Raw genomic sequence first — 17,277 nt, 5'->3', positions numbered from 1 at the left:
GAGAAAAGAAGGGGCCATTTGAGAATTCCAGGCCTCCTGATTTCCCCCATCATTCATTTCCTTGGCCACATGTTTCTTCTGCTATTACTAAAAATTTATGGCTGAGCACATTAAGGGCAGCACAAGTCCTTCCCTTCTTCTGGATTATTTCAGAGTTTCCTGTCATAAGGAAATCCAAGAAGACGTGTCCTCAGCAGATTGTATGTGACAGTGCCTGCTTCTATCTCAGGAATCTGAGGCATGATGGATAAACTGTCAGTTTTGAAGGACGATGTTTTTCCCATATTTCCATCATGAATCGCGTTGTCATCTCCTAATAAATTTCTTGCGTTGGTATCAATTTATTTTTACAAGCAGAGAGTCTGATGTATTTGGGAAAGGCACTGACAGCAGAGCTGGCCCAGCTTGACATAGCTGGCTCCACCTCATTTTGGAAAACTACTTCGGCTCCAAGGACAGAACTTGACCTATAGCCCCTGAGAATAAAAAAAAACTCTGTGAGAGGAAGAGAGACACATGAGGCAAGTTCCTTCTTTTAAGCCAAAATAAATCAACCCTGTAAGACTACCATGACATAATATTATTTTTAAGACAACCCTACAAACCCAGATGAGAAATGCCATATGTAGTTATTTACTAAAGACAGACCATCACAACAATGCAGGGAATCTGTGGATGAATCCAGATTGTAACTAGGTTAAAGATCTCACTACTTTTGCCCTCAGAAGGGATCTCAGTAGTGCTTTTCTGCTTGACAAGTGAGGAGTAGAGTCTATTCAAGTAATACATAATTCGATTACACGTAGTGTGCCCGTCCCTGTTGCAGCTACTATGAAAGGTAGAAGCCATAAAACCTTAGCCCTCCCTCTCAAGAAACTGAAATCTAGTTGAAGAGATAAGATGTTATACAAAATTGGAGTAAAGTAAAAGTAAGTTAATATTTAATGAGCAATGCCAAGATCTTCGTCTCTTACCTTATTTATTCTTTGCCTTTAACGGGAAGAAAGGTCGTATTGTGTCATAATGGTTAAGGCAGTAGCCACTGGAGACAAGCTACCTGGCTTTGTGGCCCAGCTCTGCTACATACTAGTAACCCAAGAACCTGCTTAATTTCTCTGGGCCTCAGTTTTCCTCATCTGTAAAACAGGAATAGGAATCAGAACTGCCTCATGGAACTGTTGTAAAAATTGAATAAATTAATATATGGAATGTGTTTACCATAGTCCCAGACACAAAGTAAGCACAAGTAAGTGTTAGGAGTTTTTCACTATCATCATCATGATCATCATCATGACTATTATTGTCATTACCATTTTACAGTGGAGGAAAGTATAGCTTTAAGAGCTTAATACCCAAGGTCATGTAGCCGGATGGAGCTTGGATCTAAGTCTTAGTAAGGCATCAGACATCAAATAAGTTGAAGACAGAATCTTTGAAGCTTAATTAGCTTTTTTCTTAACTATCCTTTTCTCTATAGCCCCAAACATACCTTAGACATTATATAATAAGGGTTATACGTAGTAGTGTGCTGGAAATATTTAACAACTGGCTCTCTGGAAAAAACATTATGCATGTAAATGTGTGCATAAGCTTATTGTAATCTTTATGTATATAAAGGATGAGTAGCACACAGTTTACAAATAAAATTAAATATATAATCCTTTTTGTTATAAATTCCATTCAGCTAATTCAGCCTCACCAAATATTTTGTATTATTTTGGCCAAACTTTCATATCCATTGCCAACGTAAGGTTGCAATTGATGAATAAGTGTAGTTCTGACATGAACATCAACTATATTTTTTTCTTACTGAGTATGTCAGAACTTTACTCTTTTGTCAATGGCATGAGCAACTTCTTTACTGAATCAGATAATGGTCTTTGAATATTTGAAGAATATTTCCTCAACTTTTTGGTGCTATTCACAATGTAATAGCTACAGACACAACATAACTTTTAAGTTTAATCTGTGTAATTAACATGTTCCCATCATTTTCTTAAGTTTAAAAAAAAATCAAGATAATAAATCCCTAATTTGTAGCATTTGCCAGTTTCTGCTGTAAATACTCCTATCATGGCTGATGTCAGGCTACCAAAGTGACATCACTGAAGAGATGGGAAGAGATACGAAGTAGCATATTATTATATCGTATTTACACAATGTAGATATAATAGACATGAATACTTTCAAGAACATAAATGGTAGTAAAGTTGTGTAAAATAATTGGAAAGTACTGAGTTTGGTTACATATTACCCTTACTTTTAATTTATCCAATCGCATGTGTATATAATTGAATTTTAAATAATGGCTGTGTTTAGCAACTTAAATACAGCATTCCTGAAATTTTAACCATTGGTTTTTATGAGCTGGTAGAGGTTGACCATAGACACCATTGGTTATGTTAACCCCAAAGGGCTAAAGAGATCTGAAGCACTCTTATGTCTACATTGCATCGTCAATTATTTTTAATAAATAACGTAATGGTTTTATATATACGCCAGACCACAAAACATGTTGCATATTTCATCATATCTTATGCATGAATTTCATCATATCTTACTAGAAATATATAACCTGTCTTAGTATATGTACTAAACCCAGGAAGTTTTTCCTTGCCAGGCACCTTTGAGTATCGAGTTCATTGCACAATGGTTGGGATTCAGGCTGTGAAATCAAGATGTGTTGGTTGGAATTCTAAATTCCCCACATGCTAGCTAGGTGCTCTTGGGCAAGTTATTTAACCTCTCTAAATCCCGATTGCCTTATCTATAAAATGATAGTAATAATGATACTCCTTAACGTTGTTGAGATAGTTAAATGAAAAAGTGTGCTTAAAATGCCTCCATGTAATTAGCGCACAAGAAATGTGATACACACACACAACCACGTATACACACTCATTACCCTCATTACTTGGAGGTTGTAATATATTACATTCTGATTACATTCTGTTTGAACATATGACACAAACTAAATCCTCAGCAGGGGTTAATAATTAACGGTAAAATAATTAACTTGTGCTCCATCATATTTCTGTGGTCAAAGATGATTATTTGTTTCTTGAAAGATTGGATATTCTGCCTTTAAAATTGCCCATGCTATTAGTAAACTCCCTCTCACTTGACAACCCTTTCTTAATGCTTGGAGAAGTTGCTTTGTTGGGAGCTGCAAGGCATTCACTATCAATACAGGTGTTGGCCCCTGTGCTCTTGAAGTTGACAGTCCTGCAGAAGGGACCAGACAAGTGCCCAGTTGACAGTGGTGTGAGGCAAAGTGGATGATGGCCAGGAGCGGAGTATGACAAAGATCTGGGGCCTCTGCTGCTGAGAGGGTGTGGCGCTGGGGAAACCTCTTGGAGTTTGTGGGCCAGGATGACTTGGGTTTTTTATTTTTATTTCTTTTTTAACATCTTTAGTGGAGTATAATTGCTTTACAATGGTGTGTTAGTTTCTGCTTTATAACAAAGTGAATCAGCTATACATATACATATATCCCCATATCTCCTCCCTCTTGTGTCTCCCTCCCACCCTCCCTATCCCACCCCTCTAGGTGGTCACAGAGCACCGAGCTGATCTCCCTGTGCTATGCGGCTGCTTCCCACTAGCTATCTATTTTACATTTGGTAGTGTATATAAGTAAGTGCTACTCTCTCACTTTGTCCCAGCTTACCCTTCCCCCTCCCCGTATCCTCAAGTTCATTGTCTACATCTGTATCTTTATCCCTGTCCTGCCCCTAGGTTCTTCATAACCACTTTTTTTTTAGATTCCATATATATGTGTTAGCATACAGTATTTGTTTTTTTCTTTCTGACTTACTTCACTCTGTATGACAGTCTTCAGGTCCATCCACCTCACTACAAATAACTCAGCTTTGTTTCTTTTTATGGCTGAGTAATATTCCATTGTATATACCTGCCACATCTTCTTTATCCATTCACTTAGGTTGCTTCCATGTCCTGGCTACTGTAAATAGAGCTGCAATGAACATTGTGGTCCATGACTCTTTTTGAATTATGGTTTTCTCAGGGTATATGCCCAGGAGTGGGATTGCTGGGTCGTATGGTAGTTCTATTTTTAGTTTTTTAAGGAACCTCCATACTGTTCTCCATAGTGGCTGCATCAATATACATTCCCACCAACAGTGTAAGAGGGTTCCCTTTTCTCCACACCCTCTCCAGCATTTACTGTTTGTAGATTTTTTGATGATGGCCATTCTGACTGGTGTGAGGTGATACCTCATTGTAGTTTTGATTTGCATTTCTTTAATGATTAGTGATGTTGAGCATCCTTTCATGTGTTTGTTGGCAATCTGTATATCTTCTTTGGAAAAATGTCTATTTAGGGCTTCTGCCCATTTTTGGATTGGGTTGTTTGTTTTTTTGATATTGAGCTGCATGAGCTGCTTGTACATTTTGGAGATTAATCCTTTGTCAGTTGCTTCATTTGCAAATATTTTTTCCCATTCTGAGGGTTGTCTTTTCATCTTGTTTATGGTTTCCTTTGCTGTGCAAAAGCTTTTAAGTTTCATTAGGTCCCACTTGTTTATTTTTGTTTTTATTTCCGTTTCTCTAGGAGGTGGGTCAAAAAGGATCTTGCTGTGATTTATGTCATAGAGTGTTCTGCCTATGTTTTCCTCTAAGAGTTTGATAGTGTCTGGCCTTACATTTAGGTCTCTAATCCATTTTGAGTTTATTTTTGTGTATGGTGTTAGGGAGTGTTCTCATTTCATTCTTATACATGTAGCTGTCCAGTTTTCCCAGCACCACTTATTGAAGAAGCTGTCTTTTCTCCATTGTATATTCTTGCCTCCTTTATCAAAAATAAGGTGACCATATGTGCGTGGGTTTATCTCTGGGCTTTCTATCCTGTTCCATTGATCTATATTTCTGTTTTTGTGCTAGTACCATACTGTCTTGATTACTGTAGCTGTGTAGTATAGTCTGAAGACCAGGAGCCTGATTCTTCCAGCTCCGTTTTTCTTTCTCAAGATTGCTTTGGCTATTCTGGGTCTTTTGTGTTTCCATACAAATTGTGAAATGTTGTGTTCTAGTTCTGTGAAAAATGCCATTGGTAGTTTGATAGGGATTGCATTGAATCTGTAGATCGCTTTGGGTAGTATAGTCATTTTCACAATGTTGATTCTTCCAATCCAAGACCATGGTATATCTCTCCATCTGTTTGTATCATCTTTAATTTGTTTCATCAGTGTCTTATAGTTTTCTCCATACAGGTCTTTTGTCTCCTTAAGTAGGTTTATTCCTAGGTATTTTATTCTTTTTGTTGCAATGGTAAATGGGAGTGTTTCCTTCATTTCTCTTTCAGATTTTTCATCATTAGTGTATAGGAATGCGAGAGATTTCTGTGCATTAATTTTGTATCCTGCTGCTTTACCAGCTTCATTGATTAGCTCTAGTAGTTTTCTGGTACCATCTTTAAGATTCTCTATGTATAGTATCATGTCATCTGCAAACAGTGACAGCTTTACTTCTTCCTTTCTGATTTGGATTCCTTTTATTTCTTTTTCTCCTCTGACTGCTGTGGCTGAAAATTCCAAAACTATGTTGAATAATAGTGGTGAGAGTGGACAGCTTTGTCTTGTTCCTGGTCTTAGAGAAATGGTTTCAGTTTTTCACCATTGAGAACGATGTTGGCTGTGGGTTTGTCATATATGGCCTTTATTATGTTGAGGTAAGTTCCCTCTATGCCTACTTTCTGGAGGGTTTTTATCATAAATGGGTGTTGAATTCTGTCAAAAGCTTTTTGTGCATCTATTGAGATGATCATATGGTTTTTCTCCTTCAATTTGTTAATATGGTGTATGACATTGATTGATTTGCATATATTGAAGAATCCTTGCATTCCTGGGGTAAACCCCACTTGATCATGGTGTATGATCCTTTTAATGTGCTGTTGGTTTCTGTTTGCTAGTATTTTGTTGAGGATTTTTGCATCTATGTGCATCAGTGATATTGGCCTGTAGTTTTCTTTCTTTGTGACGTCTTTGTCTGGTTTTGGTATCAGGGTGCTGGTGGCCTCATAGAATGAGTTTGGGAGGGTTCCTCCCTGTGCTATATTTTGGAAGAGTTTGAGAAGGATAGGTGTTAGCTCTCTAAATCTTTGATAGAATTCACCTGTGAGGCCGTCTGGTCCTGGGCTTTTGTTTGTTGGAAGATTTTTAATCACAGTTTCAATTTCAGTGCTTGTGATTGGTCTGTTTATATTTTCTATTTCTTCCTGCTTCAGTCTCGGAAGGTTGTGCTTTTCTAAGAGTTTGTCCATTTCTTCCAGGTTGTCCATTTTATTGGCATATAGTTGCTTGTAGTAATGTCTTATGATCATTTGTATTTCTGCAGTGTCAGTGTTTACTTCTCCTTTTTCATTTCTAATTCTATTGATTTGAATGTTCTACGTTTTTTTCTTGATGAGTCTGGCTAATGGTTTATCAATTTTGTTTATCTTCTCAAAGAACCAGCTTTTAGTTTTATTGATGTTTGCTATCGTTTCCTTCATTTCTTTTTCATTTATTTCTGATCTGATCTTTATGATTTCTTTACTTCTGGTAACTTAGGGGGTTTTTTGTTCTTCTTCCTCTAATTGCTTTAGGTGTAAGGTTAGGTTTTTATTTGAGATGTTTCTTGTTTCTTGAGGTAGGATTGTATTGCTATAAACATCCCTCTTAGAACTGCTTTTGATGCATCCCATAGTTTCTGGGTCGTCGTGTTTTCATTGTCATTCATTTCTAGGTATTTTTTGATTTCCTCTTTGATTTCTTCAGTGATCTTGGTTATTTAGTAGTGTCTTGTTTAGCCTCCATGTGTTTGTATTTTTTACAGATTTTTTCCTGTAATTGATATCTAGTCTCATAGCATTGTGGTCAGAAAGATATTTGATATGATTTCAGTTTTCTTAAATTTGCCAAGGCTTGATTTGTGACCCAGGATATGATCTATCCTGGAGAATGTTCCATGAGCACTTGAGAAGAAAGTGTATTCTGTTGTTTTTGGATGGAATGTCCTATAAATATCAATTAAGTCTATCTTGTTAATGTATCATTTAAAGCTGTGTTTCCTTATTTATCTTCATTTTGGATGATCTGTCCATTGGTGAAAGTGGGGTATTAAAGTCCCCTACTATGATTGTGTTACTGTCGATTTCCCCTTTTATGGCTGTTAGCATTTGCCTTATGTATTGAGGTGCTCCTGTGTTGGGTGCATAAATATTTACAATTGTTATATCTTCTTCTTGGATTGATCCCTTGATCATTATGTAGTGTCCTCTTTTGTCTCTTGTAATAGTCTTTATTTTACAGTCCATTTTGCCTGATACGAGTATTGCTCCTCCAGGTTTCTTTTGATTTCCATTTGCATGGAATATCTTTTTCCGTGCCCTCACTTTCAGTCTGTATGTGTCCCTAGGTCTGAAGTTGGTCTCTTGTAGACAGCATATATACAGGTCTTGTTTTTGTATCCATTCAGCCAGTCTGTGTCTTTTGGCGGGAGCATAATCCATTTACATTTAAGGTAATTATTGATATGTATGTTCTTATTACCATTTTCTTAATTGTTTTGGGTTTGTTATTGTAGGTCTTTTTCTTCTCTTGTGTTTCCTGCCTAGAGAAGTTCCTTTAGCATTTGTTGTAAAGCTGGTTTGGTGGTGCTGAGTTCTCTTAGCTTTTGCTTGTCTGTAAAGGTTTTAATTTCTCTGTCAAATCTGAATGAGATCCTTGCTGGGTAGAATAATCTTGGTTGTAGGTTTTTCCCTTTCATCACTTTAAATATGTCTTGCCACTCCCTTCTGGCTTGCAGAGTTTCTGCTGAAAGATTAGTTGTTAACTGTATGGGGATTCCTTTGTATGTTATTTGTTGTTTTTCCCTTGCTGCTTTTACTGTATTTTCTTTGTATTTAATTTTTGATAGTTTGATTTATATGTGTCTTGGCGTGTTTCTCCTTGGATTTATCCTGTATGGGACTCTCTGCACTTCCTGCACTTGATTAACTGTTTCCTTTCCCACATTAGGGAAGTTTTTGACTATAATGTCTTCAAATATTTTCTCAGTCCCTTTCTGTTTCTCTTCTTCTTCTTGGACCCCTATAATTCAAATGTTGGTGCATTTAATGTTGTCCCAGAGGTCTCTAAGACTGTCCTCAATTCCTTTCATTCTTTTTTCTTTATTCTGCTCTGCAGTAGTTATTTCCACTATTTTATCTTCCAGGTCACTTATCCATTCTTCTGCCTCAGTTATTCTGCTATTGATTCCTTCTAGAGAATTTTTAATTTCATTTATTGTGTTGTTCATCATTGTTTGTTTGCTCTTATTTCTTCTAGGTCCTTGTTAAACATTTCATGTATTTTCTCCATTCTATTTCTAAGATTTTGGATCATCTTTACTATCATTACTCTGAACTCTTTTTTAGGTAGACTGCCTATTTCCTCTTCATTTGTTTGGTCTGGTGGGTTTTTACCTTGCTCCTTCATCTGCTGTTTGTTTCTCTGTCTTCTCGTTTTGCTTAACTTACCATGTTTGGAGTCTCCTTTTCGCAGGCTGCAGGTTTGTAGTTCCTGTTATTTTTGGTGTCTGCCCCCAGTGGCTAAGTTTGGTTCAGTGGGCTGTGTAGGCTTCCTGGCGGAGGGGACTAGTGCCTGTGTTCTGGTGGATGAGGCTGGATCTTGTCTTTCTTGTGGGCAGGAGCGCATCTGGTGGTGAGGGGTTTGGGGTGTCTGTGACCTTATTATGAGTTTAGGCAACTTCCCTCCTAATGGGTGGGGTTGTGTTCCTGTCTTGCTAGTTGTTTGGCATAGGGTGTCCAGCACTGTAGCTTGCTGTTTGTTGAGTGGAGCTGGGTCTTAGCGTTGAGATGGGGATCTCTGGGAGAGCTTTTGTCGTTTGATATTACCTGGAGCTCAGAGGTCTCTGGTGGACCAACGTCTTGCACTCGGCTCTCCCACCTCAGTGGCACAGACCTGACACCTGGCTGGAGCACCAAGCCCCTGTCAGCCACACAGCTCCAAACTCCGGAATTCCACACTCCAGAGGCCCTCTTTTCCACGTGCTGCCTCTCGCCTTTCCACGCAGGTCCTCCTGACTTTGTTTTTAATCCCACTCTGGATTTTAGAACTGTGTAGCCTTGGACATGTGACTTATCCTTTCCATGCCTCAGTTTTCTTTTTTCTCACATGAGAGTAATAATAGGATATACTCACACATTGGAAAACCATTAGACTTAGAATGCATTCAAGAAACATTGTTCCTATCCCACCCCACCCCGTGCCTCCTTTCTTTTCTATCCCCCTCTCCTTCCTCCTTAACTCCTACTGTCCCTCCTTCTGCCGCCTCTCCTTGCCCTTTGATAGGAGAGGTTGGAAAGATACTTGATGGAAAGTGTGTTGTTTCAGATCAGCCCTTGTAGGATTTTAAATTTTAAATATTTTAAACTGCCAGAAGAAATGGCACCATTAAATAGAATTTAAAAATCAAATCTTCCCAAACCACATTGTTCACAAAAATCTTGCAATCTCTGCTTATTAACTTTTACCCATTGTAAATTTTATGTTGTTAAATATCACAGTGGATGTACTCTTCTTATATTAACTGTGTTCACTGAATTTTGTATAATAAAAATGTTGCATATTTATCTCTTTTATATTATATTTGGTTACCACATGTAATTATGAATATTTCCATAATGCCCAGTATTTATGTTGTTTTATTTTTTCTTGTTATATGAGCGTCTGCTAAAAGTATTTCGGAAACCATGGCTCTTGATGATTGAAAAGGTCTTTTACAGCTCTGACATTCTGTAATTTGATTATTTGTGTAAAGGTCCAAAAAATGCCCAGTCTATAGCCCTTGCTTCCTGTTTTCCATTCCTGTTTCTTTTCCTTCCTACCTGCCTTCCTGCTTTCCTCCTCACCTTCTTCCCTTCCTCTCATAAACATTTCAGAACTACAGCTCTGAGCCTGATGGCCTTTTAGGCACTGGCGGAACTGGACCCCCTGTAGATCAGATACAAACAGTGGCAAACTCTGGAGGCTGTTTTGCCTGCAAAGGGCTTCCTGATTCCGGAGAGCCTTTGGCACAACCCTCCCCCTCACCCCACCCCTTCTTTGACTGACTTCTGCTCTGAATTACCCCTCACCTCCATCAGTCAGCTGAATGCTCAGCTCTTTCCCAGACTCTTCCTTTTGCCCATTTGGGCCCGTTCTTCATCCCTTGGTTCCTGGCCCACCCTCATCCCACCATACCCCCTTTTTTTCTCTCAGTTTTTTGGCTTCTGGCTGTGGACCAGAATATGGTTTTCCTGTTCCCCCACCTGTCTGTCATTTCCAGCGCAGTGGGTCTGTGGTGGAGGCTTTCTGTCTGTCCTCACACTGAAAGGCCTGGTGCCTTCACATGTGAGCAAGTGGGAAGACTCCACCTTAGGCCGGTTCTGTGGCTGTTAACTTAATCCTTGAGATGCTGTCAAGTCTTTACCTCTGATTCTGGCAACTTGGCCTACACTTTTGTGTTGAATTACAATCATGGTGTATAGTTTTCTCTTTGACATTAAAATGTTTTATTCATTCAAGCATTATGCATTGACTTCTTTCTGTCTTTCTAGCAGCATGTTGGGTACAAGGGTAACAGTATAGTTAATCTCGGAAAGTTAGTAGAGTTAATCTTGAAAGTTCTCTGTTAGTATGAAGAAGAAATAAGCAAGGATGTAATTGCTGGTCCCTGTGTTCAGCTGTCATCATAGAGGTCGGGGTCAAAGTTCCGTGATGATGCAGAGTAGGGGGATCAGGCTTTGAGTTGGTGACTCTTACTAACCAGCATTAATCATGATTCTAATTTCTTCTTTTTTTTTTTTTTTTTGATGAGTTGGGAATGCAGCCAAGGCCCTCATTTTATTTTTCTTGGTATTCTCTACACAGGGCCTGGCATATAGTAGGTGTTTATTAAATCCTTAATAATAAATGAGTGATACTTTTTCTTATGAGAGAAAATAAATGTTTTTAGAAGAGTCAGCTTTATACCACAGTTTCAGGGAATGAATTGTGATGAAAAGCGAAGATTGCTTTAGCTTGAAAGAGGCTGATAAATTTCCCAGGCCTGGGATCACTTTATGCAGTGTATGATTTAAGGGTGAGTGAGCATGCCAGAGCGCTCCACTTGAGCTGAGTGATGGGGAATGAGTTGTGGAGCTGTGGTCTTAGATGGTATTTTGTGAAAAATAGTGGGAGATTTATGGCTATTAAACAACTTTGTAGCTGCCCCCTTCTTGTCTTGAAGCCTGCCAAATCTCTCCTCCTGTGGTCTGTATCATGTTCCTTCCGAGCATCCATGATGTTCAGAAATGTCCACTGGAATGCAGGTTTTCATGGAACGCACCCAATGGGAGGGGGCTCGAATTTTACACATTCATCTAAAGACATTTGTTTCCTGGAACCGCAGAGTGAAATTCTCACTTTGCAAATCTCTTGTACTGTACTTTCATTCAATCTTTTCCAACGAGGTTGCCAAAGTTCTTCCTTCCTTCCTGCGTTATAGAAATTGCAAAGCACAGTATATTAGTGACCATTATCATTATTGATGTGAGTTTAAAAAATTATTAGCAACTCTCCAATTGTGAGTAGGAGACAAGTACATAAACCTTCATTCAGTATGCTTTGGCAGATCTTAAGCAGAAGGACTTACCAGGCTGGAATGAGCATTTCAAGCCTTGGTGTGAAGGGGGAATTTATAGTTACTACTGTTTATCGGCTTTTTCCATTCTATTGTCATACCAGTAGCTTTGGAAGAATTAGAAATGGGATATTTCATCACAAAAAGCCAACCAGAGATGGCCTGAATCCATGTTGGGCAAGTATCAGAAAATTGTTAGAGGAAATTTCCTCTAATTATGAGTTTATATCAACATAGGACTTATGGATCAGAGAGAAAATAGGAGTCTGTTTTTTCAATTTTCATGTTTGATTTTGAGAAATTGCAAAAATGTAGAAAAGTTTGAAAAGTAATGAGCATGTTCAGCTACCATACAGGGTTTGTATTTTCTAATATCTTGACATTTTTTGTCATGTCTTATCTTTCAATAAAAGAAATAAACCTTATCTGTAAAATTGAAGCTCCTCACCTTTCCCATTAGCCCCAGTCCTATTCCTGTGCCCTGTGGCAGAGGCAACCATTTTCATGAATTTAGTGTATAACCTTTATCATTTTCAGACCTTTCCATATACACACATGAGATCAAAGAACTACACATTTACATAAATAATATTGCACTACATTTATCATTTTGCAACTTGCATTTTCACTTTTTATTAAATTTTTAGACCTCAAATTGAGATATATAAATCAGCTTTATCGCTCTTAAGTGCTAAATATTATTCTGTCATGTGAATATACAGCATTTTATTTATCCATTTTCCTCATTGATAGACATTTGAATTATTTCCAATTTGTTCTGTTGTAAATAATACTGCAATAAACATTGTTCTATGTTCCACCTTACAGACCTGAGTAAAATTTTCCATTGTGTATATTCTAAAGGAATTACAGTACCAGTTTTCAATTTTATTAGATATTGCTAAACTACTCTCCTGCATAGTTGAACCAATGTACGTTTCCACTGGCAAAGGATGAGAGGTTACGAGTTTTGTTGTCCTTCATTCTCTATAGCACACGCTATTGTAAGACTTAAAAGTTTGCCAACTATCATGGACAAAAAAAAATTGCATTTTGTCTTAATTTGCATTACCCTTAGGACTAGTAAATTCGACCATCTTCTCTTTTATTTATTGACCACTCAGGTTTCCTCTTCTTTGAATTGTCTGAGATTTCCTTTGCCCATCTTTTATTATATTTTTATTTATTTAGGGATATAGGTATTCTGGATGCTAACATTTTATTGTAGATGTTGCAAAAATTCTCTAACAGGGGTAAAATGTTTACTTCTCTAACAAGTAAAATGTAAAAGTGTAATTCTTTGCCACAGGTCGTTAGAAACTTTGGCAAGTACTTAAAGATTTGAGAATTATTTGTAGTTCTGAGGATTCCTATTTACCCCGATTTCCCTGTTCCCATTTTAGGCATACTTCCTTAATCCGGGTAAAAGAAAACATTAAATATTTCCACTTACGTTTCTATTATTTCATTCTTGATATACTGTGAGTGTATTGCTTCAGTTTCAAGGGGCGTTCTCTATTCTGGGGCAGGTAGTATGCAAATTTAAGACATTGTCTTGTCCATTTCTTTCATATGATAATTGTGCTTTTCTGAATCATGCTTCTAAGCATAATTTTCAACATCACTATTGAAAAGATCACATGGGCTTCATTTTGCTAAAAGCCAAGTCAAAGAACTGGTAGTTAGAACCTTGGTTTGTAGCGGTTTTCCCCAACATCCAGCCATGAAAGTCTCACCAAAAGGCATAGTTTGCAAAATTGTTCTCTTCCTGGATTCTTTTCCATGACTTGAGTTTATAAATGGACATTGAGCAGAAAAGTAATTAAGTGCTAGGCGAAGAATGATGACTGCAAAACAGAACTCAAGCCACACAGTTTTTGCTTTGACTACAATTGGAAATAAAAGTTAAATCGCTATTTTACTCTTGGTAACAAAACTCTTATGTTTTGCCCCATCAGAGGTATTTGCTGAAAGGTAGTTTCTTCCAGTAATTTTAGGAAAAGCTGTCATCAAATTGTCAACAGCCCAAATTGAGATTAAGAGCACCAAGAAATATCACAATATAGCAACCTAAAACTCATCCTGGAATTTTAGGCTTTTTTAGCAACAAGGTGGAGCAGAAGCAGTGACAGAGAAAGAAGCTATGGCCTCTTATGGAGGAAGTACAGTAGATCTGTGGAAGGATGTTCCCCCTTCCTCTGCCACATATACCCTGCCTCAAGCATTGAATAGATGCCATATTCAGAACATGTCGTTGTGTCTCATTTATCACGTAGGGATTACAGGAGACCTTGATGCCAAATGGAGAAACACCTGGTGATTCTAGTGTTTGAATTTTAATCTAATTGCTGACTCTTTTACATTGTTGCAGCATCCTAAATGTCTAATGATGCAGTATCTTACAAATCTTGGGTCCTTTTTAAAACATTTTTCTTGGTGACTGAACTTTGATCTTTCTAGACCCAATACCTTTGGATCAAACTTTAAACACCATATATTTCTCTTGCTGCTGAAATGAAGTAATGCTACCCGAAATCTGTCTCTACCTTAGGGACAGAGCTTCTGCTTTTGTGGCATTCAGAACTCTTTCTGTAAGTCTCCACTGAAAGCTGCTTAATCAAACATCTCAAATGTCAGAAACGGGGTTTAAAGGGTTTTTCTAGCAAGTAGGTCTAATCTCCTACTTAGTTTTGATTCCTATAATGTCGATAATCTCTTTGGAGAAAAGGCCTCCTCCTACCAGGGCAAATATATCCCATAGAACGTATTTCCTTTTCCAGAAAGAAAAATGTAGCATTAATGAAATTTACTTTTTCATGAAGCTTGGAAAGGTTGTAAGCTTAGGATTTTGATCCTAGCAGATGTTCTTTTTTGGATATTAAAAGAAAAAAAAAGTAGTGTTTGATTCAGAAGTCTCAGTAAGAGTTGCAGTGGTGATTCTTCGTACTCCACGCAGCCACACTCAGAATGTGACATACTGGTCATTAGCTCTGAGTGACACCTGACTCTCCAGCTGTGGTCCTTTCCTCTTGCCTTAGCCCCCATGGATGTAGTGTTAGGGGAAGAGAGTTAGCAGCCTGCGTCCCACTATATAGAATCGAATGGTTAAAGAGCCTTGTGTACAGTAAAAAAAAAAAAAAAAAAAGAAAACATCTTCATAATATTTTCTTTTAGACTTTGAAATGGCAAAGTTTTGTCTATGACCATTGTATTTCAAATTTCAGATGGGTTTTTCAGTGCTATTGTAAAATGTAGCCAGAACCCCAGTTGCAGGGTCTGCAATGGTTTGTCTCCTTCTCTAGGGTCACTTCATGCTGCCAGGCCTTTTGACTTCAGCTTCCCATTATCTCCATGCCACTGGGTCCAGTAAACCAGGCTTGTTTGTCCCATCCACCCTGGGGGCAAAGCTGAGCCTCTTCACTGGTTTCCATAGAAATCTCCTCCGCACAGTGAGCGTTCAATCTGTGGGAAGTATTGGTAGGAGGCCTGTGGCAGAAATCTAAGTCTGCATCATTTCCTACCTTCAACTTCTCTTTTCCTCCTCCTCCTCCTCCTTGCAGTTCAGCACAGTAAACAAACCATCCCCTTGTGTCAGAGCCCTTCCACCTGTACCAAGTCCCCTGAAAGCTTGGTATTTGACCCTACACTTACCAGAATATTATCTCAACACAGACAACTCTTGCTTCCTAAGAAGAGTCTTGGTCCATAATATTTTCTCCAAACCCAGATCCCAAGGAGACAAGTTGGGTAAATGAAGGTATTTAGTGTTTGGTGTGGCTTCATGTTGATGTGGTTTTTTCACGCAGGCCTCCAGTGACAGCGTTGCCGCCTCTCCGAAGAGCCGCTACACACCCCTGCCTTCTGCTTCCAGGGAACTCACCAGTCACCGAGGTAGGAACCCTGCTTTTTATTGCTCTCGGTGGCTGCAGGGAGGGACACCGGCCTTTGCGGAGCTCGGGGCTCATTACTGCTGCCTCGGCACTTTGGAAGGAACACAGTGCTTTTCAAGTCCTTGATGAGAAAACCATACCTGTCAAGCCTAGTGATTTTCACTCATATTAAACAGCATTTAGTGGCAGTCTATTGGGAAGGCAAATAAGTCTATGGTGGAGTATAATTTTGTGATATTTTTTCTTTAAACAAAGAGATTATCGTACTTCAAAATTACTAAGGAGGTCATTTCCTCCAGAGAAAGTGATGGAGAGAAATTAGGAAACTCAGTGATATTTGTAAAAGTGTCACTGTTTGGGAGTATACTAGTTGAAATCTGTAATTTCAAAATGAATGAACTCTACATTACAGCTAAAAGGAATTCCAGTTTGTCTAGCAACATTAAGGAGAATCAATATGCAGTTTTCCCTGAATTCTCTGATCCTTGAAACTTTAATTTGGCTTACCCAGTTCTTCCAAAGCCTTAAATTCCTCTTGCCATCTCTAAAGTCTGCAAGGAATATAATTTAAACATGCTTTATCCCTAACCTGGCTGTTCAGGCCAAGGACTATGTGACCAGCTTTGTTGGAATTAGTTAGGACAGGAAGAGGCCACATGATGTAACTTGTTTACCCCATTTTATTCTGGTTATGACCACAGTCATGTTTCGTAATTGTGAATCTACCTTCCAAGGATAAGTAAGAACAGGCTTAGATTGAGGGCATTACATACTTTAAACATTGCTTCCCCAAGCAGGAAATTCCCCTTGTACATGCAGGGGACACTAAATAAGGGCTCTTCCAGCTTTGTCATCCAAGCTGCACAGAAGGATGGATGGGTCGGAGCCAAGTCTGTAGAGATTATCAGAAAGTAGAGCTGACCCTCTAAGCAAGACATGGGGGTTTCAGGCAAATGGCACACTTATATTTTGCAGGAAACGATCCATAGAGTAATGCAGGATTCCAGGTGTCTGTGACTTGGACCTGTGTTGTCTGTTTGATGTCTGGGCCCAGTGGAACTTTTCTACATTTAAATATGTGTTGGTTCAATTAGGGTTCAACTGTGATTCCATTCAGTAAGTGTCAAACTTGTGAAAATCAATTTTGCTCAAAGTCAGGTAGAATAAATAGCTGCCAACATGTTATATTTTGAGGGGTGTGAACAGATCTCTTTTGCTGAATGTCCTTATGAAGGTTTTGAGTATATCCCTTTAAAGACTGTTTTATTGGGTGGGGGGGGGGGGGTGGCGGGAATTCCTCTAGGCAAACAATAATATGCTATCTAGAAGGGATAACAAATTAAGCCTAGCATCATATTCTTTTTTTTTTTTTTTTTTTTTTTTAGAGAATGAATACTTTATCAATCTATTTAACATACTCTCATCTGCAGTTTGTCCTAGATTGTGCAAATGCTCATGAGATGACAGTGTATTCCAATCCAGAAGTAAATAGCAAAGACAATGAGTTAGAATACATTACAATGATTATGTAGAGTAAATAGTTATGCCCTGAGTCAAATCAAGGCATGTGGACAGATAGGTTTACTCAATAATATTCTAAAAGGGCCATGATGGATTGTCATATTCAATTATGGAAGCTACAACTAAGTAGGTTAGTTTCCATGATCTTATTCCGTTTTGCAATTTATACACACACATTCCTAGGGTAACGAACTGGGTGTGG

At 38.3% G+C, this 17,277-nt stretch overlaps 1 protein-coding gene across 8 annotated transcripts in view; it reads left to right on the top strand.

Moving 5' to 3' along the window:
- LRMDA (leucine rich melanocyte differentiation associated) overlaps nucleotides 1–17,277 on the top strand; it is a 1,782,822-nt gene that overhangs the window by 981,894 nt on the left and 783,651 nt on the right. For all 8 annotated transcript variants that reach the window (XR_009497876.1, XR_009497874.1, XR_009497877.1 and 5 more), the window contains one exon: nucleotides 15,471–15,555. Coding sequence is in view for 2 of the 8 variants with exons in the window: in XM_059899184.1 (XP_059755167.1) it covers nucleotides 15,471–15,555 (85 nt within the window). In the remaining 6 variants the exon portion in view is untranslated. The remainder of the gene's footprint in view (nucleotides 1–15,470; nucleotides 15,556–17,277) is intronic.

This window comes from Balaenoptera ricei, chromosome 16 (genome assembly GCF_028023285.1).
Source record: "Balaenoptera ricei isolate mBalRic1 chromosome 16, mBalRic1.hap2, whole genome shotgun sequence".
NCBI lineage: Eukaryota > Metazoa > Chordata > Mammalia > Artiodactyla > Balaenopteridae > Balaenoptera > Balaenoptera ricei.
The sequence above is the reverse complement of the archived record's forward strand: the minus strand, read 5'-3'. Positions and strand labels throughout refer to the sequence as shown.